At 32.8% G+C, this 26144-nt stretch overlaps 1 protein-coding gene across 1 annotated transcript in view; it reads right to left on the bottom strand.

Moving 5' to 3' along the window:
* Positions 1-656: 656 nt before the first annotated feature.
* Positions 657-26144, bottom strand: part of LOC127180122 (kelch-like protein 29) — a 156731-nt gene continuing 131243 nt past the window's right edge. Inside the window, exons 13-14 of the mRNA XM_051134083.1 lie at positions 13042-13186; positions 657-5429 (exon numbers count right to left, since the gene is read on the bottom strand). Of these exons, the coding sequence (XP_050990040.1) occupies positions 5246-5429; positions 13042-13186 (329 nt within the window). The 3' untranslated portion in view covers positions 657-5245. The remainder of the gene's footprint in view (positions 5430-13041; positions 13187-26144) is intronic.

Raw genomic sequence — 26144 nt, 5'->3', positions numbered from 1 at the left:
ATCGGGATTTCGAACTTTGGAGCGCGGATCGAAGTGTCGATCTCATACAAATGTTTTGCGAACCCACTGAAATCCCTGAATCAAATGATTTGCGATCTACGATCCGACTGGAGTTGTTGAAGATTAGCAAACCTTTATTTCAGATCGAGACCTTGGACTTTGGAGCGCGGATCGTGAATCATTCAATTCGTGAAATGATTCGCCAACCCGCTCCGAAGTTCCGATGTGATGCAAATGATTCGCGATATTCGAGTGCTTTGGAGTGAATCATTTTGTGACTCAGTGGTTTAACTGATTTGGAGTTTCGAAAAGCTTTGTTTTCACCCATTACTGCATGTGCCACTGCAGTTCAGTTTGTGACAGTTCAACAGGAAATCTGTTCAAAGCATCCTGTCATCTCATACTATTGAATGGTGGTCAAGGTGTTGCCATGTTGTTGCTAAGATGTTCTGATTGGTTGCTAGGTGTGTATCTCCTGAAAAAGCACATGAGTGATATTCAGGTGTGTGGATATGGCCTTACACAGCATGCATCTGTGGGATTTTCAGCTGTTTTATCATCAGTCATACTTAATATAACAGCACACCTCAATTCCCAACACTTATAACGAGATATATTCCCAACACAAAATAAACGAGAGACCAGTGATTCTTTCATTACGAATGTACATTGTATTTTGCATACGTGTTATTGTCTTAACTAATGATGCAACAGCATCATTAATTCAAGCAATAACAGCTTGTGTTTTGTACATAACATTTCTTCAACATACTATATATACATTTTGTCTAGAAACAGTTTGTTGACATGTAAAGGTCCTAAAATAAACTTTAATTACTTTCGTGTTACAGAGAATCGTCCTCCCTGTCTGACAGCGTGCGTCCCGCTGTCTTCACCGTTTGGTGGTTTGGCAATGCAGAGGAAATGAAGGCAAACGCTTCCTGTTTTCTCTCCGAGTCTCAGGTGTTTTGTGCTTTGGCTGCGTGCAAGAAAAGAGTGAAACAGTCCAAAGAAAAGAAAAGAAAAATCAAGCTACAAATGTTATACCAGTCCAGCTCGAGGCGCTCAAGCCCACCTTCAGGTTCCGCTTCAAGATGCCCTAAATTAAAGATCTTGCGGTGGATGGAGAAAGAGCAGAGTCAAACGCCATCAATTCCTGTCAAAGGAAGGTCTTTACACATCTCACATAAATATACTCTTCGGTGTTCGATTTGTATCTTATAATAAACCTACCAATGTCAACTTGTGCAGATGTGAGTTATAATCAGACCCAGACAGAATTTGCCTCAGTTTTTAGTCAACAGCAAACACCATTATATATTGTATATATAAATATATATATGTATATATATATATATATATACACACACTCCCTACACACACTACCAGTCAAACGTTTTTGAACAGTGAGTCTCTTCTGCTCACCAAGCCTGCATTTATTTGCTCCAAAACACATCAAAAGCAGTAATATTGTGAAATATTTTTACTATTTAAAATAACTGCTTTCTATTTGAATACACTTTAAAATGTAATTTATTCCTGTGATCAAAGCTAAAATTTTGGAAAATAAATTATTACTTTTATTTAGCAAGGATGCTTTAAATGGATCAAAAGTGATGATAAAGACATTTATAAGGTTACAAAAGATTTCTGTTTCAGATAAATGCTGTTCCTCTGAACTTTCTATTCATCAAAGAAACCTGAAAAAAATCTATATTATAATCTGAAAAAATATTAGAATCATATTAGAAGGATCATGCGACTGGAGTAATGATGCTAAAAATTCAGCCTTGAAATCACAGAATAAATTACATTTTAAAATACATTTAAATAGAAAACAGTTATTTTAAATAGTAAAAATATTTCAGAACTTTACTTAGATCAAATAAATGCAGGCTTGGTGAGCAGAATAGATTAAAAAAAAACATAAAAAAAAATGTTACTGTTCAAAAACTTTAGTAGTGTAGGCTTGATTTTATCCCTCACAAATTAATAAGATGGTGAACAATACAGGCAGGTGGTTAAAAGAAAGTATTTGTTTGCAGTGAATATATCTTGCATTAAGTTAAATTTTCTTTCCCAGTTGCTTTTTGTTTTTTCTAGTTTTAAGCATAAACCTCACTAAATTAGTTAGATGTTTGCTTAAAGCAGGATAAACCCACTTTCGAATGGGGGAAGGAAAATAAACTTAATTCAAGACAGTAAATTCTCTGAAACAACTTCTAATATCATGTAAATTAGTTTTTATTGAAAAACAAGATAAGAGCATAAGTGGTTTCAAAGGTTGTTTCAAGTTATTCCAGTTTGATGAAAGACAGTTTTGTTTCATCTCTAGAATAAAATGCATCAGTGAATCATTCACTATAACAAATAAACAGTGTTAATTTCATGTTGACTTCCAAAAAAAACACATTCTGTCCAGGCCTGATTATAATTGACCCCTCGCCAGTCCTACCTTAGCAACTGTTGCCGTGTATTATATTATCAGACAAGCTTTTGCTCCTTTCTAAAGCAAGCAGAAGATCTGTACGTCTGAATAATTTTAAATGCATTTTTCAAATCTTTAAATAAACCTTGAGTAATAAATTAAACTGTCACCCTCATTCCCAAATTATCATGTAGGATGTCAGGCAGAAATGCTGAAAATAACTTAACATGTTTTAATTAGTATTTTTTGACTTGTTTAAAAGTCAAATCGAAAAATATCTGAAAATCCTGAACAAGATAAATCTACTTGAGAAGCAACGCTGCATACAACATTGTATAAGATATGTTTTGTTCATAGATTCAGTCTTTAATATACAAGTATTTTATCTTACCACACTGGCAGATAAGTTTTATTTGTTTTTAACTTGTTTATACTTAAAACATGAAAAAAAAGTAGGGCATTAAAACAAAATGCACTCGTATAAAAGATGCAACCTCTAAAAACAAGTCTTAATATTTTTAGCAGTGTTGCTTCTTTAGTAAATTTATGTGGTGTCAAAAATTTGTAGATATTTTAACCGGAAAACAAGATTTATTTAATAGTATTTTGTCTGGTTTTCCAATACAAACATCTAAGCATTTTTAAATCAAGATACATTTACATTAGATTAGTCTTGATTTCCGAAAAAAAAGTGTTTATTTTACTAAACTCCACTGACAGATAATTTTTCTTGTTTTAAGCATAAACTCATTTCATTTTGATACATTTTTTTTAGAAAAAAAAAGACTTGCTAGGAAAGTAAAACCATCTGGAATTAAAATGTTTAAATGTTTAAATATTGTTTAAGAACTTTTTTTTAATGTACGAGTATTTTGTCTTACTGCAAATTATTCCATTTGTTTTTAACTTGTTTATATTTAAAACGTGAAAAAATATGCAGGGCATTAAGACAAAAATTAAGCATTAAGACTCGTATTTAAGATGTAACATCTAAAAACAACTCCTAATATCTTATGCAGTGTTGCTTCTCTAGTAAATTTATGTGGTTTTAGATATTTTAACTGGAAAACAAGACTCATTTTGACAAAAAAAAAAAAAAAAAAGTATCAAAATTAAGTGAGTTTTTGATTGAATAATCCTGTTTTCACTTTGAATTAAGTTTCTTTTTCTGACCCCACTAACAGATAATTTTTCTTGTTTTAAGCATAAACTCATTTCATTTTGATACATTTTTCAGAAAACAAGACTTAGGTCATTTTTCTGGCAAAGTGAATCTATCTTGAATTAAAATGTTTAAATGTTTAAATAATTATTAAGAACATTTTTTTTGCAGCGCATCTTTTATAGATAAAGATAATCTACTTGCATAAGACATTAAGATATGTTATTCATTAATTGTATCTTTAATATACAGGTATTTTGTCTTACTGCAAATTTTTCCATTTGTTTTTAACTTGTTTATACTTAAAACGTGAAAAAATGCAGGGCATTGAAACAAAATACACTTGTATTCAAAACAAGTCCTAATATCTTATGCAGTGTTGCTTTTGTAGTAAATATTTTAAGATATTTTAAGTGGAAAACAAGAATTACTTATTTGTATTATGTCCCATTTTCCAGTACAAACATCTAAACATTCTTAAATCTACATCAATTTACATTTGAAAAACTGCATTAATTATAAAGTCGTTTTCGGGAAAAAAAGTTTAAAAAGTATCAAAATTAAGTGAATTTTTGATTGAAGCAGGAAAAATTGTCTGCCAATGAGGTCAGAAAAATAATCTTGTTTTCCCTTTAAATTAAGTTTATTTTTCTGACCCCACTGACAGATCATTTTTCTTGTTTTAAGCATAAACTCATTTTGATGCATTTCTCAGAAAACAAGACTTAAGTCATTTTTCAGGCGCAGTCAATGTATCTTGGATTAAAATGTTGATATGTTTAAATATCTATTAAGAAATGTTTTTTTGAAGCGCATGTCATTTTATGTGCATATTGTTTCCGATGATATAGTATCCGCGGTCGTAACCAGCTCTGTTCACTTACACTAATGTGATCAGCCGTGATTGCTTTTTCTTTTCAGTGACTGCGTGAAGCATTTGGCAGCCTCCGTTCATAGTCTCTGCCGTTTTTAATCACGTTAGTGCGTAATTTATCAGTTTCGGATCCAAAACGGCAGATAAAAGATCCTCTGCAATGTCACGCTTCATTCCAGCCCACGTACGAATAACATCCAATCCGTTTTACCACTTCATGAGCTCATTTTACTAACAATTGCATTGAAATCTGCAGGGAGAGTTTGTCTGACTGAGCAACAGTAACAAAGGAGGGCGGAGCTTGTGCAAGAGGTCACATGAGGTTTTAGTGCTTGTTAGACAACTTTGTCTCCCCTACGTTATTAGAAAGTGCTTTCGAGGAAATGATGAAAGAGCGATACGACTGGGTGAACCATCATACGGATTACTGAAACCAGACGCTGTCATTTTACAGTATTGCTCAAAGGAAATTAATGAAAGTTATGCAAACATTAAAATAGTGGCAATTGTGTAAATGAAGATAAAAAGGAATTGGGTAAAAAAAAAAGTTCAGTCTGAATGGCCGCAGAGCATTAAGGCTAGAGCCACGACACACATCTGTCAGGTGCGCTATATTACACGAAGGCCCGTTTGTGCCCGGCAGAAAAGATTAGCTTCTACATTCCGAGTGGGTGTCAGAAAGTGAGCGAGGCTTCGGTATCAGCACTGCTAATCCTGGCCGTGTGGAAAGTGGGTGTCCGGTGTGCAATAGACGGTGGAGTCGTGTTCGTCCGTGTCAGCGTCAGCCGCTCTGAATGTACTTCTTAATAACCACGCAGCCGTGTCTGAAGAGCGGGCAGGGCATGCTCTGCTGTAGCGTCCACACGTTCGCACAGGGGTCAAAGGCCTCCATGGTTCCCAGCGCCGGGCCCTCGCTGCTCACGATGCCGCCCGTCACGTAGATCTTCCCGTCCAGGACCACCGCACTGGAAAAGATGAGATTTCAGAACTGGTTTAGTTTCTTTTTTTAGTACTGCTCCATAACCACCTACAAGCTGACTGGGATAAAATAAGATAAAATAATAAAATAAACAGGAAATAATAATTTAAAGAAAAAATAAATATGTTGAAACAATAAATAAATAAATAGAATAATACATGAATTAATTAAAAAAAGATAAATAAAATAAAATAAAATAAAAAATAAATGAAAATAATAATGACAGTAATAATAAAAAATATATATATTACAGGGTTGGACCAGGGTAGTTATAGCTATTACAGGGATAAAATAAGTTGGAAAAAAAAAAAACTAATAATAATAATGATGATGATGATGATAATAATAATAATAATAATAATAATAATAATAAACAAAAAAGAAAGCTAAATAAGATAAAATAAAATAATAAAATAAGTTAAAAAAAAATTATTCGAAAAAAGAATGGAATATGTTGAATGAATGAATAAATTAATAAATAAATAAAACCAGAAAGATAAAATAACTTGGAAAAATAAATAATAATTGTAATGACAGTAATATTAAAAAATATTACAAGGTTGGACCAGGGTTATTATAGTTATTACAGGGGTAAAATAAGATAAGATAAAATAATATAAGTTGAAAAAATAAACCAATATTAATAGTAAAATAAAGAAAGAAAGCTAAATAAGATCAAATAAAAATCAAATAAATACAGAAAGAAAATAACTTACAAGCTGACTGGGATGAAATAAGATAGAATCAAAGAATAATAAAATAAGTAGGAAATAATAATTTAAAGGAAAAAGAAATTTGTTGAAACAATAAATAAAAAAATAATAATACATTAATTAACATCAATAAACCAAAATAGATGGAAAAAATTAATAAAAATGATAATGCCAGTAATTTTTACAAAAATATTACAGGGGTTGGATCATGGCAATTATAGTTATTACAGGGATAAAATAAGATCAAATAAAATAAGTTGAAAAAAAAAAAACAACTAATAATAATAATAATAATAATAATAATATTAATAATAAAAAGCTAAATAAATAAGTTGAAAAAATAAAATAATAATAATGAAGAAAACAAAAAAGAAGTGAAGTAAAAAAACAATATATTTATGTTATATATATATATATATATATATAAAACCATAAAGTTACTTAAAATAAAATAAACATTAACTGAAATTAATACATGTATACACACATGTATACATATATATATATATATGTGTGTATGTGTGTATGTATGTATGTATGTATGTATATATATATATATATATATATGTGTGTGTGTGTGTGTGTGTGTGTTCTAAAGCTTAAGTTTTGACTTATCTTTCTCCTCCTAATAAAAAACTTTGTTTGCCAGTTCATTTTCTGATGTGGACAGAACAAAGGAACAAAGTACTACAATAATCTGTTCTCTGACCGCGCAGTTCTGTCAGATTCCTGTCCCTAGTTATTTGAGAACAAATTTCTGGATTTCAAACTACATACATAAGTGTAATGATTAAGATTATGTTCCCATTTGCCATCTTACACAAAGGCTCTGTATTGTAAAATTGTCAAACTGATGGATGAGACGAATCATCTACCTTCTAATCTTCTCTTTGGGCCGTATTCATTTCAAGCTCTTGACAGGTTTCAAAATGTTAATGCGAAAACTCACGCGAGCGTGACTGTAACTGACGTGTCGTTTCGGGAAAACATATTTGTATCGCAAATACACAGCGGAAGCGTAAAAAGGTGCCTGTGTGTGTTTTAGAGAGACGTGATGCACTAGCGATTGTTCGGCGGCTCGTTCGTGCTTCATCTGCTGCTGAGCTAATTACTGCCTCTGCTGCGAATACCAATCAGCACTGAAAGCAAATCGGGCCCAAAGCACGACCCTGGGGGACACCGAATAAAGTCTTAGGAGCGAGCAGGGGAGGCTTTGTGTAAACTGGAACACATCGCTTTGACAATGTGCTTTTCTCAGCTTGAGCCATCTGCATTCACTTGATGATGGTTGTTAATGCTCATTTTGTTCATTAACATTACGTAACGCTGGTAGTTATGAGGCGAGAATTGCATTTTTTGGCTTATTTGAAAGCGACTGCGGCTAATTTAAATGAATATGTTGCTGAATGAACACCGACAATAACAATAAAGTTAACTCAGTCAAAGCATTAAAACCTAAAAACAAATGCGTTTTAGACAGCTGGAGCAGGAGCCTGTGGTGTCCTATATATCACACGATTAAAAGAGGCTGTAAAAACAAGCTTTAAGTGTGCTTTTTGACTAACTAAAACCAAAAAGACTCTAATTGTGACAATAAATGCTTGAAGAAGAAATCAGTCATGTTCATAAATGAACTCGCCTCAAGACACATGATTTGAGGTATATTTCATGTTTGTAGTAGACTGTAAAAAGCAATTACATTACATAAAACTACATAAACAATGTTAGACCAACATTATTGTACAAAATGTCATCCTAAGTAGTCACAGTTTTGTGAATACAGAACGTCAAAAGAAACAATACTGCTTAAATGTTTAGGGCTTTGTAAGTTTACAGCAAGTATTGCAGCATTAAAGGAGAAGTTCACTTTCTAGAACAAAAACTGACAGATAATGTACTCACCCCTTGTCATCCAAGATGTTCATGTCTTTCTTTCTTCAGCCGTAAAGAGATTATGTTTTTTGAAGAAAACATTTCAAACATTTTTTTTCCATATAGTGGATTTCTATGGTGCCCCGAGTTTTAACTTCCATAATGCAGTGTAAATGCGGCTTCAGACGATCCCAAATGTGGCTGTAAACGATCCCAGCCGAGGAAGAAGTGTCTTATCTAGCGAAACGATTGGTTATTTTTATATAAATAATACAATTTATATACTTTTTAATGTCAAACGTTAGTCTCGTCTCGCTCTGCCTGAACTGTTTTGTTCCGGTTCGTGACAGTTAGGGTATGTCAAAAAATTCCCAGTCATGTTCTTCCTCAACTTCAAAATCGACCCATATCGCTGTTTTACCTTTTTTTGTTAAGGCTGTTTGATCTTCTTTGCATGTTCACTTTGCAAAGACTGGGTTGGAACCTCTACAGTGATGTGATTTTGAAATGATTTTTGAAGTTGAGGGAGAAAACATGATTGGAGTTTTTCGACATACCCTAACTGTCTTGAACCAGAATACACAGAGTTCAGAAAGAGCAAGACAAGACGAGCGTTTGAGATTAAAATGTATTTAAATTGTATTTTTTTAAATGAAAATAACTGATCGTTTCACTGGATAAGACCCTTCTTCCTCAGTTGGGATCGTTTACAACCACATTTGGGGTCGTTTGAAGCCGTATTTTAACTGCATTTTGGAAGTTCAAAATCGGGGCACCGTACCAGTCCATTATATGGAGAAAAATCCTGAAATGTTTTCTTCAAAAAACAATTTCTTTACGGCTGAAGAAAGAAAGACATGAACATCTTGGATGAAGAGGGGGTGAGTGCATTATCTGTAAATTTCTGTTCTGGAAGTGGACTTCTCCTTTAATAAATGATGCAGTTACTGTTATTAGGGGTTCAAGCATGCGCTGAAACCCTATAGTAATTGTTAGAACAGCCAAGGATCAGCATTCTCTACTTAAAATTGATTGTGCAGACCAAACTATACGTCGTAGAGACTTGAAACTTGGAGGGATGGAAGTACTCACATTGCCTACAATGTGACCAAGGCTCACCCCAATCGGCCTGACGGGGGCGTTACGGCGATCAAAAGTATGAAATCGCTCATAATTCCTAAACAGTCAGTTGCAGGCCCAAGTGTCTTATGTCGTCAGAATACTTGGCAAACTAGTCCTAGATTTTTCGCCTGATCTGAACCAAATCGGGGCAGAAAGATTCTTTGCAGAGTGAATATCAGTAATTATCAAAAAAAGTTGGGCTCATCGTCGCAAACGGACACCAAGACGTTTGAAAGGGAAAGGGCCACTTTTAGTATAATGCCTATAACTGCTGAACGGAATGAGATATATTCGACAAACTCAGAACACGTATGTAAGAGCTCAATCTCAGATCACAGGAAAAGAATTGCAGAGATTGGCCGCTTGGTGGCGCTATAAAAGGGGAAAAACCTTAAAAATGGCTATAACTACGCATCGATTTCCTATCAATATAAAAATCACTGTGCACGGTCGTGATCCAAAGTGCCACAAGTGTCTATAAGGACATTTGCGTATCTAAAAAACAAAAAAAACATGGGCACCATTGGCTGATGAAGTCTGAGCACCTTTTAGACAAGGTTAATGGAGGCCGATCGGAATGAAACTTGGTGGGCCTGTCTGACTCATGGCCCCAAAGGTCTGTAAAAAATTGGAAAGAAATCGCCATTTTTTGAGGGCGAAAACAATTATAGATTGCATGATATTTGCATCATATAAACTCCTCATTCTGGACAACTTTGCCTCTAGAACAACTGCTGTCAATCAAAACATTTGTTAAATTATTGAGAACATGTAAAAAAAAAAAAAAAAAAAAAAAAAAAAAAACACTTTTGCAAACTTCTCTGGACTCTCTAGGTAAATAATGATCAAAAAAACCCCCTGAAATTTACCCTTTAGGAAGCTATAACAAGGTCGTTTAGAAAAGGGACCCAAAACCCTATAAAGTCTAACGGAAAACTTAAAACTTCACAAAACCTGGTGAGCACATCTGACAAGTGATTCTAAACATTCATGTAAAGTTTTAAGGAGATCACATCACAGCTGGTGCTATAACAGCCATAAACGTTAAAAACATAATATTTCTAAGGTAAATTACCTGGATTTGCCAAAATGCTTTTTTAAATCATTGATTTGGTGGTTACCGGCTTGCTATATTAAGATAATTGTTTTGTTTTTAGTTATTTGTTGTGTTATACATCTCATCTTTTTATATTTGCTGATTGTCACCATTCTTAAAGTTTATGTTTCAGCCTAATGATCCAAATATCCTTGCCAAATATCCTTGATTTGTAAGCATGTAAGCTGACCTTATATATTAAATGTCCTATATAACTATAATATATAGTTACATCTCTATATTTGGTACATACAGTACCAGAACAACAGATCAATTCATTTTTTTCTACATGAAAATTTGCTGAACAAGAAATAAAGAAATTTGGTTTGCAGTACCAATAAATTAGTCATGCAGTTGGCATAACTAATTCATTGGCTGAATTTGACATTTTGGAGAGATGGGGAAAACTAAGATTTTTTTTGAAGCTCTAAATCAATTGAACCAGATGCTTTGTAAAATAATTCACTGCTTCAAAGCGCTCAAAAGGCCACAGGCTTGCAGCAAACGCCTGTAAAACAATGTAAAGGCAGCGAAAACTCATTCTAAGCATGTATGAAGACACCTTTTACAAATTAATTGCAAATGTTTTCATGAAAGTGTAACCTATTAAATGCAGTCTTCATATGATTAAATAGCATGAAGTATGAAGATTCTGTAAAATACAGCAGTCAACATTTGAAGTAGGTCAAAAAATGTAATCAAAGTTGTCCTAAGACAAGAACAGATATTGTTTTGGTTTTAGGACAACTCTGATGAAAGGTTTTGATCCACTTCAAATGTTGACAACGGTATGTAAAACTGAGTTTTGTAAGATATTAGACAGGGCTTAACAAACTAGATCCATTAGAAGCAATTAAATATTCATGCACATTTTTTGTGCATTAGCATTAAAATTCCTTAAATGTATTAAAAATAAACCTATGTTATAAAATCTAACAGCGAACCATCAGTATTTTGAAATGTTTTGAAACCGAGGTTTGAAACATTGTGATGTAACGAAGCGTCAATTGCTTTAATCACATGAGTTGGTGAGTTTGATACAATCTCCTAATGAGTGATCCAAAACAAGCATTTTGCATTTAGTGAATGACCAAATTCAAATAAACAAAAAGTAGTCCAAGCAAGTTTCTTAGGAAAAGAGTTAAGAAAACTTAAAATTCTGAATGCATTAGGTTGCAAAATACAGGGTTCGTACAGATACTGTAAAATTAAATTCCAGGACTTTCAAGAACTTTTCAAGCACTACTGTTTTGATTTTCAAGGACTTTAATCAGAGATTGCACTTATTGAACAATGTCTTACATTTCAAATTCTCAAAAAAGAAAGAGATAAATAAAAATATACTAATAAGTGAAGCACATGTGAAGTATTACTACTAAAGTATACTACACTTTTACTATAGTAAAAACATGGTTTATTGTCTTAAAAGATTTGCATTTGCGTATACTTTCATTTTTCTTTGTTTTGTTTTTATAACTGTACTGCATTAATGATTAATGGTTTGATTTTTTCTAAAAAAAAAAAAAACATCAAATCATTTGTTTTATTTCGGAATGGGTTTGTGAATAATTTTGTGAATTGAATGATTCAAATCAAATGATTCACAATTCGTGATTTAAAAAACTTCAAATTGCGAATTGTGAATCATTTGATTTGAATCATTCAATTCACAAAATTATTCACAAACCCATTCCGAAATAAAACAAATGATTTGCAATACGAGCTCCAAAGTCTCGACCTGAATCAAATGATTTGCGACACGCTCCGAAGTTCTGATCTGAATCAAAATATTTGCGAACATGCTCTGAAGTTCTGATCTAAATCAAATGGAGCACGGGAAACTTTGTGTATTGCAAATCATTTGATTTATTTTAGGACTTCAAATCATGTAGTGTGAATCATTTGACTTACATCGAGATCTCAAATCGCGAATTGCGAATCAGTTGATTTAAATCATTAAAGTCACGAAACGATTCACGAACCCGTTCCGATCTAAACTGAAAGAGTCGCCATATATGCTCCAAAGTCCCAACCTGAATCAAATAATTTGCAATACCCAATTCGAAGTCCCGATCTGAAACAAATGATTTGCGGTCTAATTAGAGCGCTTTAAAACAGTGAATCATTTTGCGATGCAATGATTTAACTGATTTGGAGTTTTGAAAAGCTCAGTTTCACCATCACTAAATGCTTTTTAAAATCATTACAAGTGATGTCGAAATTCGAAAATGAATGGCTCTTTTAATTTGATCTGATTTTTGCTAGTAAATTGCTTGAAATGAACAACTGAAGTCACAAGTTTGAATCAATCGGAGCGGTTCCAGCGTAAACAGATTTGGTTCATCTGTTAGTCTTTTCATATCTTCAGCCAAGTTTACATGACACTGTCATTACTACTATATGCTGAGCTCGACTGTCTCTGACATTAACTGAAATAAGCAAAAAAGGTATGTTTTTTGAATTGAGTGAAAAGATGTTCTTATTGACAATATTAAATACTTATTTCATAAATAGTCTGTCGATAATTTAAGCACTTTTCAAGTACCTCTTCAGGAATACTGCTATTTTCAAGGGTTTTCCAGGCCTTAAATTTCAAAAAGTCAAATTTAAGCACTTGTACAAACCCTGTAAATAGCAATACTGAAGCACCATTAACAGTAGATTTGTGCAGTCAACCTCTATTCAGCGAACCATGAATGCACAAAAATAGCCATGAATAGCTTTCTGACAGCTGCAAAACCTCTCCATCCAGATTTCTCCGTGCACCTTGATGTTCAGCATTATGCTGGTCTTACCTGCAGAACTGTCTGGAGTGGTTCATGTTGGGTCCTGCTTTGATGTTTCCCTTCTCGGGGTCGTAGATGGTGGTGGCTCTGGCGTACGCTCCTCCCAGGATGAAGATATATCCATTCAGAGTTACAGCTGGAGCGTATTTGTTATCTGAAAAATGGGAGAATAAAACACAAGTCAACAATTTTGGGGTCTGAAGGTCAAAAACCTACCTGAAACCAATCTGTTTTATGTTGAATGCATTGCATTTTGGATCACAGGCTTGCAAGCCAGTTGTGGCTAGAAGCAACTGATGAAAGATTTTGATGTTTTTTTATCTTTAGGAATAATGTGCATGAATGAATCATTCAGAGTAAGACCAGGAACAGCATTAAAGGTCAATTGGTTTCATGTCGACTTCAGATGAATGTCTTTTTAATGAGATCTTATAAACAAGATCACAAAGGCCATTTTACAGCAGAGCCGTAAACAGCAAGCACATTCCGTTTCATTCATTAAGAAAGCCGACCAACGGCTTATTAATTTCAACAATATACAAGTCTAAAAGTAACAGCTGAGGTCATTCTGCCGACTGTCCAATTGCAAATCAATAGCCCTGTTCCAGCACATTATGTTGGCACGAATGCGGTTAACTTCTTTGATTCGAGTAATCAAGCAGGAGAAAACATAAATAATTGATGAGTGGCAAATAATTGAATTGAATTCACATTCAACCCAGCAGCTGTGACTTCAACCTCGGCCGCTGAAGAGAGACGCGAGAACATCGAGCTAATTAAATCCTGAGCCTTTTCAGATTTGGAGTGAGACCTCCCGGGAAGAACAGATATCGCAGATAATGTGAAAAACAGAGAAGGAGGAGGAAAGGTTAACAAATAATGGTCAGCAATAGAAAAGCACATGCAGTCTGTGCAACGGGCAATACTGAAAACTAAACAAGGGAAATATTTGATCTCACTTAATCTGTCAAAGCTAAGCGGTGCTCTAAGCACAAGATAAATAGGCAGAGATCACCACAGTCCACAAGAGTAAATCTCACAGTAAAATAATACATGTGTATAAAAAACAATGTGCATACAAAATTAGGGATGCACCGAAACGTATCGGCCGAAATGCTTGCGCGTTTTGCCGTTGTTCACTGACGAGCTGCGCAAATCCATGTTCATTATCAGTGTGAATTTGCGCAGCTCGTCGGTGAACAACGGCTGTGTGTAGTATATACGGCTCAACGTGAAATCACGCACCTGATGGCATTTACCGCTGATTACAGAACCGGCTTTACTGACAAAACGCGCAAGCATTTCAGCCGATATGTTTCGGTGCATCCCTATACAAAATGAATGTATACATTTATGTACTGTATGTACATGTATGTATATGTATGAATTTGTCTTTCTTTGTGACATTATCTGTGTGATAAACAAAAAAGAATGAATAAATTAATGATTAAATCATTTATTTAATATTCAAAATATACTTAATATTACTGTAATATTATTGAAAATATAAAATTCTTCACTCTGTGACATCTGCATGATTAAATAAATACATTTTTTTGTAATGCAAAAGTAATATATATTATTTGAATAATAATAATGTGATTTCTGTAGTATTTAGAGGAATGTCCTTAAAATAATACAGAAAATGAAATTAATAATATGGAATTCTTTCCATTGTGACATCTGCATGAAATTAAATAAATAAAGGAAGTAAAGGTAAATAAATAATAAATAACATTTTCTTTCTTGTAAAGTGCAAAAATTATGATTATGATATATATAAAATGAAATTAATTGACATTATCTGCATGAAAATAAATAAATAAATAAAGATAAATAACAAAATAAATCAATTAAATTAATATTAAAATAATTAAATAAAAACAAACAGAATTTTTTTTTAAAAAGCAAGTAAAAAAAAAAAATAAATAAATAACATTTTCATTATTGTGAAACACAAAAATTGAGAGGAATGTCCTTTAAATAATACAGAAAATGAAATTAATAAAATCCAATTTTTTACATTGTGGCATTTTCTGCATGAACATCTAAAAATATAAAAAAAATAAAAAATAAATATTAACAAATAAATAATTTAAATAAAAACAAACTAAATTTTAAAAAGCAAGGTAAATAAATAAATATAATTTTCATTATTGTAAAGCACAACAAATTATATACTATATATATAACATTTTTACAAAGTAAATAAACATTTACTTTTATTTACAAAGTAAATAACATTTTCATTATTGTAAAACACAAAAAATCATATATATTATTTACAGTGCAATTTTTGTATTGTCTAGTGAAATGTCCTTAAAATAATGCAGAAAATGAAATTAATTTACATTATTTGCATGAAAATAAACAAATAAAGATAAATAAAAAAATAAAAAAATAAAAAAATATAAAATAAAATATTAGCAAATAAATAATTAAATAAAAATAAACAAATAAAATTGTAAAAAGTAAGTAAATAAATAAATAATGTTCATTATTGTAAAGCACAAAAAATAATATATATTATATAAATAGTAATTTCTGTATTGTTTAAAGGAATGTCCTGGGCTTTGTGCAATTACAGCTCAGTCAATAGTGTTTGTGGTTTATGTGTCAATTACCAAGAAAAACAGTTTTGACTCATCCGTAACAAAAATAAAAATAAAGTTGTTATATCGCAGAAAACTCTTAAATAGGGTGAAATGTGACCTAGAGATGTTTTCATGAGATTCAACTTCCACCTTTCTAGAGTTGTTTTCTGAACTTTCTTTTCAGTGCTTCTTGATTGAATCTCCTTTTGGCATCAGTTCTCCGCCTGACCGCACACGTTTGAGATGATTTTCAGCGCCCCCTATCACAGCACACGCGTCTGCCGTCTCCTGCTGGGCGCTGAAGTGTCAATCTGCCATCCTCAGTCATGTGGCACAACTGCTAAATGGGGCTCTTGAAGGAATATCTCACACAAACAGCGGCGGCCCTTTTACAGTTAAACAAAGTTTCACACTTCCATAAATGTGGCTAAAAACACCAAAGACCTTCATCTCCCCGATGCGTTTCATGGCCACGGGCGGCTCTTCTCCACGGCCGCTTTATTTACATGTTAAACACAAAACACAATACAGTACAGCGTGAACGCGAGCCTGTCCCATGCCGTTTTCTGGCCTGTCAAACACAATAAGCGTGCCAGCGGGAGGAAGGTGTTGTCATTCACAGACGGCGGAGCTGACAATGCCGTTCCCTGCCGATACAACGGACAGAGATGAACAATTGCAAACGGGAACATTAGGCAGATCGCTGACTGCCAACGGAGAAGCAAACCTCTTACTGCTCACTGACCGAATCAAGCTTCTCCACGGTAGAACTTACGTTTGTTTGGTACTCAGTGTGTCACTGCACCACCAACAATGCAAAAAATACTATTTTAATGCAGATTTTAGTCTAATTTTCTAGTTAAAATATCTAAAAATTCTTAAAAACAATGCATTTCAATGCAGTTCAGAAGCAACACTGCATACATCCTTAAGACTTGCTTTCAGAGAATGCATCTTTTACACCAGTGCATTTGCACATTTTCACGCTTTGAATTATAAAAGTTCAAAACAATAGTTGCAACGCAATCTACAAAAACAATCATTTGCAATGTTACTTTTCATCTAAATTTACCTTGTTTTAGTGTTTTTGACACTTGGACTGGAAAACAAGCCAAGAAAAAGACTAATTAAAATACTTTAAGAGTCATTTTTGCAGTGTGCAAGAGGATGTGCATTTCAGACAGTTTTTAACTTTTAATTAAAATGTCTATTTTTTATAAATACTTCAATACATATTCCATTAAAACATTTCAGGGTGGTAAAATCTTAATTTTAATCTTTAGGATTAAAATTATTGTAATGCAAAAATATACTATATAATATAATATATAATATTACTGATTATATATTAAAATTCTGTAAATTACGACATTATCTGCATAAATAAATAAATAGCAAAAAAAAAAATTTGTCATGCAAAAATAATATATATTATTTAAACTGTAATTTCTGTATTGATTAGAGAAATGTCCTTAAAGTAATACAGAAAAATAAAACTGATAAAATGAAATTCTTTAATAAATAAAATAAACAAATATAAACAAATAATTAAAATAAAATCAAACAAATAAATAAAAAAGCAAGTAAATAAATAACATTTTCATTATTGTAAAGCACAAAAAATAATATACATTATTAAAATTGTAATTTCTGTATTGTTTAATGGAATGTATTTAAAATAATACAAAAAAATGAAACTAATAGAATTAAATTCTTTACATTATGACATTATCTGCATGAAAATAAATAACTATTGAATAAGTAAAGAAATAAAAACAAACACCAGTAAAATAAAAAAAGTAAATAAATAAATAAAACATTTTCATTATTGTAATAAATAACATTTTCATTATTGTAAAGCACAAAAAAGAAATGTTGCTTCTTGTTTCAATGTTTTTATTTTTTTTGACACTTTAACTGGAAAACAAGCCAAAAGAGACTAATTAAAACTTTAAGATATTACTTTTGCAGCTTTCAAGAGGATTTTATTAGTTAATCTGCATTTCAGACAGTTTTTAAGCCACTTAATTGCAATTAAAATATCCATTTTTTATGAATACTTTAACACATATTCCATTAAAAAAATTAAAGGCAGTAAGATATTTTAATTTATTTGAAAGAAGTCTCTTCTGCTCACCAAGGCTGCATTTATTTGATCAAAAATACAGTAAAAACAGTACAATTTTGAAAACTTATTAGAATTTAAAATCTCCATTTTCCATTTGAATATATTTTAAAATATAATATTATTTAAATAAATATTTCTGCAACACAAAGCTGAATTTTCAGCATAATTACTCCAGTTTTCATGTCATGACGTGTCATGATCTTTCAGAAATCATTCTAATATACTGATTTGCTGCTCAAGAAATATTTCTGATAATTATCAAGTTGAAAATAGTCATGCTGCTTCATATTTTTGAAAAAAATGTAGTTTTTTTCAGGATTAAAATATATATATTTTTTAATAAATACTCTAGTTCCTTTAATTTATTTTAAAGAAGTCTCTTTGCTCACCAAGGCTGCATTTATTTGATTTTAAAAAAAAAAACAGTAAAAACAGCAAAATTTTGAAAACTTATTAGCATTTAAAATGTCTGTTTTACATTTGAATAAATGTTAAAATATAATTTATTTCTGTGATGCAAAGCTGAATTTTCAGCATCATTACTCCAGTTTTCAGTGTCACATGATCCTTCAGAAATCATTCTAATATGCTGATTTGCTGCTCAAGAAACATTTCTGATTATTATCATGTTGAAAATAGCCATGCTGCTTCATATTTTTGAAAAAATTGTGATTTTTTTCAGGATTAAAATATATATATTTTTTATAAATACTCAAGTTCTTTTAATTTATTTCAAAGACATCTCTTTAGCTCACCAAGGCTGCATTTATTTGATCAAAAATACAGTAAAAACAGTCCAATTTTGAAAATGTATTACCATTTAAAATGTCTGTTTTCCATTTGAATATATTTTAAAATATAATTTATTTCTGCAACACAAAGCTGAATTTTCAGCATCATTACTCCAGTTTTTAGTGTCACATGATCCTTCAGAAATCATTCTAATATGCTGAACATTTCTTATTATCATCAATGCTGAAAACAGATGTGCTGCTTCATATTTTTGTGAAAAATGATTTTTTTTCAGGATTATTTGATACAATAACAGCATTTATTTTAAATAAAAATCTTGTTTTAATATAAATGACTTTACTGTCACTTTTCCACAATTTGATGCATCTTTGCTGCATGAAAGCACTTACTTATTAAAAAAAATGCATGAACAGCAGTGTATAATTTACACAACAATCATATAAAAACACAAACTGTGATCCGTCTTTGCTGGGTTTGAACCTGCAACCTTCAACCGCTGGTCTTTACTGACCTACGCTGCAATTACACGGCTATTTTATTATGCTACACAGTCATTTCAGTTCCTTTATTACTGTTGACCGTTTCCATGACTTTATCGATCGAGTCGGAAGTCAAACAACAAGACAATGAAGACTGAGGTGCTTTGTATTTGAGCCTTTGCTTGTTCTTACACAAACACATCTGCAATAAACATACGATCCCCGGGCCACCATGTCCACGGCGACATCAAAATCAATAAGCGCCTCACGGTCCGTAGCAACATCAAAATCAATAAGCGCCCGGGCCGAGATGACGTTACCGGCTGAAAGCCTGAAGAGTTCATTATCCGCCGGCGCAGGAATACCTGCAACACTTGACATCCCCGACGACCTTTCCAGATCGCTCAAGCCCTTCACAATAATCAAAATATCATGTTTCTTCTCACATGCAGCTGGCCTTTGGAGATGATGTCAGCCGCCGTCTCTGAACTTTGAGTCACCGGCTCTAAACGCTCGTCGTCTGCTCGACCGTACGTGTTTGACCCCGCGCGACTCCGTGTGCGAGCGCGAACGTCTGCCGTCGGCTGTGGAGTTGAATGTCAGAAGCGTTCATATCTCGCTCTCTCTGCTACAAACGCAGCAACCGCGCTCTCATTTCACAGCTTCTGAGGGAGTCTCATGTGACGCGTCAGACGGAGCGAACGCTATTCATGTTCAGTTGGTTTGGTTCCAGGCAAACATCAACACCTGGCTGGAGGAAGAGTTCAATCCACCAAAATGACACCTCTATCATTATTTACTCGTTCTCGTGTCGCTCTGAACCTGTGCGCTGCTATTACTTCTGTGGAACTAATATGAAGAATCTTTTTACGCAGATCACAGTGACGTCTTTCCAGCTCAGAAAAGAAAAAGAAAACAGCAGAAAACAGCAAAAAACAGCATAAAAGCAGTTTGTGTGACTCATGTGCTATATAAAGTCTACAAAATTTGCTGTGAGAAACAAGTATAGGGAAAATCATCAGGAAATAACAAGTTGTTTGATTGTTTCCATGGCTATTTTCAAAGTGAAAACAAGGTTGCATCATAAACTGAAGTAATTTCAAATTGGGTGCAATTGGACTTATTTTAGTATCATTGTGATGCTATAATAGTTTTTATTAATACAGATTTTTTTTTTTTTGTGCTGGGCAATGATTAATCAATTACTCACATCCAAAATAAAGGTTTTTGTGTACATAATATGTATGTGTGTACTGTGTATATGTTTTATGTATATATAAATACACTCGCATGCATGTATATATTTAAGAAAAATGTTATGTTTGAATATTAAATGTATAATATAAATATATACATGTAAATATTTTAAAATATATACTGTATGTGTCTCTGTATGTATCTTTATATATACATAATAAATATACACAGTACACACATATATTATATAAACAAAAACTTTTATTTTAAATGGAATTAATCATGATTCTTTGTCTGAACACTCATTTTTTAATTTTAACATTTTCTGTTTTCATTTTAACACTTTGTTTTGTGTTTTTGTCATTTTGATTAATTTTTGTTTGTTTTAAATGTGTCTTATAGTTTTTATTTGGGTTTTAGTTATTTTAGTACTTTAGCAATTTACCTGTAATAATAATAATAATAATAATAATAATAATAATAATAATAATATTATATACATATATATTAAATTTTTAAATTTTAATTTTTCACATTTAATTTTAATTTTAGTAAAAGCTTATTTCCTTCTAATTCACAAAACAATTGTTTTTATGATTTTAGTTTTAACAATTTTGTTATTTCAGTTAAAGTTTATTTCATTCCAATTCACAAAAATGATTATTTTTATGATTTTAGTTTTAGCAATTTTGTTGTGTTTTTGACATTTTTATTAGTTTCTGTTTGTTTTAAATATATCTATATAGTTTCTAGTCATTTTTACATTTAAAGTTTTTTCTTTACATTTTAAAAATAAAAATAAAATATACATAAATAAAAATAAATAAAAAATACAATTTTATTTCAGTTAACAAAAACATTTTATGATTCTAGTTTTAGTAACCTATATTAACCCTATTAATAATAATAATAATAATAATAATAATAATAATAATAATAATAATAATAATAATAATACAATTCCAATAAAATGTATGCTTCAAATAACAACTTATTTGAGGGTCTGTTCCTCTCACCAGACATCATATCCTATTTTTAACAGACAGAAGAACAACTTTATAATACTTTAATGGTGTATTTTTTCCCCTTTCTACAATCCACGAAATAAGCTCAGACATTCTGCTCTTGCGTTTCACAAAACTTTTGAGACATCATTATTTCTGAAGAATTTCTTGTGAACCGCATGAAACATTAAACTGAACTAGACATTGACAACGTTAAATAAAATTTCTCTGTATGCTTTTACCGAATACAAACCAGGGTAAAATCAAACATAAGACTTTTTAGACTACAACCTTTAGTCCATACAGAAAAAACTCAATCTCAAAATAAATCACATATCTCACATATTCAATGAGGACTCAATACTGCTTACCAGCAAAACAGGTTTTAAAATATGCACAGGGACTCTTATTTTAAAATTATTTTGTTGTACTAATCCCAGCTGCTCAACTATCTATAACATATTACAATATAAAAACAACAAAGTAAATATTCTCCCAATTCATCAATATTAGATTAATAACTATTCACTTGGCATAAATGCACTGTATTCATTTTGCAATAGGCTCTGATACGCACATTAGTACAATGTTTTGATTTTGAACATGCAACGCTTACATTTATTTAATGAAATCACAGGCTTTTGAAGTTTAATAATAGGATTATGCAATATCACAATTCCCCAGAATTAAGACCTCTTAAAATTATAATTAAAACTTTTGTTACACTATTTATTAAGACTTTTGTACTATTCAAAATCTATAACACTGTATTTAAGGCATTCTAAGAACCTCCCTTGACCCTGAAAAACCACACAAACACACATCTATAAATGGACCTAGATGTTAGATGAATTCTAGACGAAAAGCATTGTGACTCAGAAGTGTAAAAAAATAAGACTCTACTGTAAGTGTGAATGATTCACTGGCGGATCTTTTCATCAGTCGTCAATCAGGTGGCAGATCAGCCAATTATGAGGCAGAGAGGATAATAGTTGGGAAACTGTTGAATAAATGCATAACACATGAAACTAGTTACCAGCTAAAGTTGAGTTTTCATTATCCGCGCTCTTAAAGTTGGCAGAGACAGTGAAGCTCCGTTCACACTGACAACCGCTGGAGGAGGATGGCGCAAAATCTCATTAAAAACAAACGACTTCTGGTCAATTTATTGCTGCAAAACGCCGTCGCCATCAAAGGACTCGCCGGGCTGCTTTGCTAAAAAACACACGTGCCCATTAGCTGAAGCAAAAATACACTTTTAGAGATTTCAGACTAACCCCATTCAAGCAGATACAAGCTGTTCATGCATGACTAGAAAATAAACGCCTACAGGCTTCACCACGACCGCTATGAACTGATTCGCTTTAAAAGGACCTTGATTATTCATGAACTATCTGATGCATGCCGCACACAATTACAGCAAGAGCTTTACAAATCTTGCTAACTTATATTGGAGTTCACAGATACAAAAACGTGTTTTAAGAACAGCAAACCGATTATTTTACCATTATTAGCAAATTCTACGTATTAAACAATATTTTGTCTTTCCTATGCTTTTCAATACAAACAAAACCAAAACACACAGGGACTCTTATTTTGAAATCTAAGGTACAGTACTAATTCTACCAGCTCATTCAAAAACATGAGGGAGATCAAATATCAAATGACATGCTACAATCAAAAGCACCATAAAATAACCATAATTCATCAAAAGAAGACCAACAAGTAAAATCTTTGTATAAATGCATGATATTAACAAATGCAAACTGCTTTGAAACAGCGAGAATGCAAAACAGCACGGAGTTTTGACTTTGAACATGCAATGCTCATATTTAAAGTAGAAGTCCACTTCCAGAACACAAATTGACAGATAATGTACTCACCTCTTGTCATCCAAGATGTTAAAATTTTTCTTTCTTCAGTCCTAAAGAAATTATGTTTTTTGAGGAAAACATTTCAGGATTTTTCTCCATATAATGGACTGATATGGTGCCCTGATTTTGAACTTTCAATATGCAGATTAAATGCGGCTTCAAACTATCCCAAGTGCGGCTGGAAGAAGTATCTTATCTAGCAAAACGATCTGTTATTTTCATAAAATCTCATACAATTTATATACTTTTTAACGTCAAATACTCGTCTTGTCTCGCTCTCAAGAACCCATGTTAAACGTAGTCAGCTAGCTTGATATACAGGTGCATCTCAATAAATTAGAATGTCGTGGAAAAGTTCATTTATTTCAGTAATTCAACTCAAATTGTGAAACGTGTGTATTAAATAAATTCAACGCACACAGACTGCAGTAGTTTAAGTCTTTGGTTCTTTTAATTGTGATCATTTTTGGCTCACATTTAACAAAACCCCACCAATTCACTATCTCAAAAAATTTTAATATGGTGACATGCCAATCAGCTAATCAACTCAAAACACCTGCAAAAGTTTGCTGAGCCTTCAAAATGGTCTCTCATTTTGGTTCACTAGGCTACACAATCATGGGGAAGACTGCTGATCTGACAGTTGTCCAGAAGACAGTCATTGACACCCTTCGCAAGGAGGGTAAGCCACAAACATTTAGAGCCAAAGAAGCTGGCTGTTCACAGAGTGCTGCATCCAAGCATGTTAACAGAGAGTTGAGTAGAAGGAAAAAGTGTGGAAGAAAAAGATGCACAACCAACCGAGAGAACCACAGCCTTGAGAGGCTTGTCAAGCAAAATCGATTCAAGAATTTGGGTGAACTTCACAAGAAATGGACTGACGCTGGGGTCAAGGCATCAAGAGCCACCACACACAGACGTGTCAATGAATTTGGCTACAGTTGTCGTATTACTCTTGTCAAGCCACTCCTGAACCACAGACAATGACAGAGTCGTCTTACCTGGGCTAAGGAGAAGAAAAAATGGACTGTTGCCCAGTGGTCCAAAGTCCTCTTTTCAGATGAGAACAAGTTTTGCATTTCAATTGGAAACCAAAGTCCTAGAGTCTGGAGGAAGGGTGGAGAAGCTCATAGCCCAAGTTGCTTGAAATCCAGTGTTAAGTTTCCACAATCTGTGATGATTTGGGGTGCAATGTCATCTGCTGGTGTTGGTCCACTGTGTTTTTTGAAAGCCAAAGTCACTGCACCCATTTACCAAGAAATTTTAGAGCACTTCATGCTTCCTTCTGCTGACCAGCTTTTTAAAGATGCTGATTTCATTTTTCCAGCAGGATTTTGCACCTGCCCACACTGCCAAAAGCACCAATAGTTGGTTAAATGACCATGGTGTTGGTGTGCTTGACTGGCCAGCAAACTCACCCGACCTGAACCCCACAGAGAATCTATGGGGTATTGTTAAGAGGAAAATGAGAAACAAGAGACCAAAAAGTGCAGATGAGCTGAAGGCCACTGTCAAAGAAACCTGGGCTTCCATACCACCTCAGCAGTGTCAGACTGATCTCTCATGCCACGCCAAATTGAGGCAGTAATTAAAGCAAAAGGAGCCCCTACCAAGTATTGAGTACATATACATTAAATGAACATACTTTCCAGAAGGCCAACAATTCACTAAAAATGTTTTTTTTATTGGTCTTATGAAGTATTCTAATTTGTTTTTGTCAAATGTGAGCCAAAATACCACAATTAAAAAAAAACAAAGACTTAAACTACTTCAGTCTGTGTGGATTGAATTTATTTAATACACAAGTTTCACAATTTGATTTGAATTACTGAAATAAATGAACTTTTCCACAACATTCTAATGTATTGAGATGCACCTGTAGATGGGTCAGAAAGAATGTGAAGATTATAATGACAGCAATATACATGAGCGGAAGGTTTAGGAGGATAGTTTTCGAGGAATTTGTTTGCTCCTTCTAGATACTGAATATTTTCATATTAAAGCATGATTTAAACAGGTACAATACTTATTTACACACGAAGTTGCTATCTCAATAATGGATTCAATCAAATGTAATCTTACAGCGCTGCTTCATCTGTATCCGTTTTCAAATGAGCAGAAATCTGTAGGAAATGCAGCGATCTGTAGAAAAAAAACTGACAAAAACTATGATTTTCATCGTTTCATCTGAAAAAAGCAGATGATACTTTTTAATGCTGACAACCACGTAATAAGCTTGATAGGAATATGGTAGGACAATTGTTTGCACACTAGTGGTCCAATAAGCCACACAACTTCTCTCCTAGTATTTTAATTAGTTTTATTTTATTGTAATATGTTATGTGATATTTCAAGACATACTGAAATACTTTAGCCGTAGATTTCCTCTGGTGCTCCTGATCAGCTGACTGAGGAGTGGAGCGGGAAGTGGGAAATGGTGAACCCGGAGCGGAGCTGGAGCGGAGTGATTACTGAATGCTGGAGCGCAGAGGGGAAATTGTTGCCGCTCCACTCTGCTCACATATTCTGGTCGGTACTTCTGCAGCGATGTAGGATGATTTTGAAGTGATTTTTGAAGTTGAGGGAGAAAATACGATCTGAGTTTTTTGAACATACCCTAATTGTCTTGAGCCAGAATACACAGAGTTCAGGCAGAGCGAGACAAGATGAGTGTTGAAGATTAAAAAGTAGTTAATTTGTATTTTTTTTAAATGAAAATAACCGATCGTTTCTCTAAATAAGAACCTTTCTTCTTTGGCTGGGATCATTTACAACCACATTTGAGATCATTTGAAGCCACATTTAAACTGCATTTTGGAAGTTCAAAATCAGGGCACCATATCAGTCCATTATATGGAGAAAAATCCTGAAATGTTTTCCTCAAAAAACACAATTTCTTTACGACTGAAGAAAGAAAGACATGAACAGCTTGGACGATAAGGGGGTGAGTACATTATCTGTAAATTTTTGCTCTGGAAGTGGACTTCTCCTTTAATTCAATAATGTAAAAAATGGTGTAGAATTGAAACAATTTCCACTCAGAAATTACTAGTGAATTTCACAATTAATTACACAGAAATGGC

The sequence above is a fragment of the Labeo rohita genome, chromosome 17, assembly GCF_022985175.1.
Source record: "Labeo rohita strain BAU-BD-2019 chromosome 17, IGBB_LRoh.1.0, whole genome shotgun sequence".
In the NCBI taxonomy this organism is placed as follows: Eukaryota; Metazoa; Chordata; class Actinopteri; order Cypriniformes; family Cyprinidae; genus Labeo; species Labeo rohita.
This window is presented reverse-complemented; position numbering and strand designations above follow the sequence as displayed.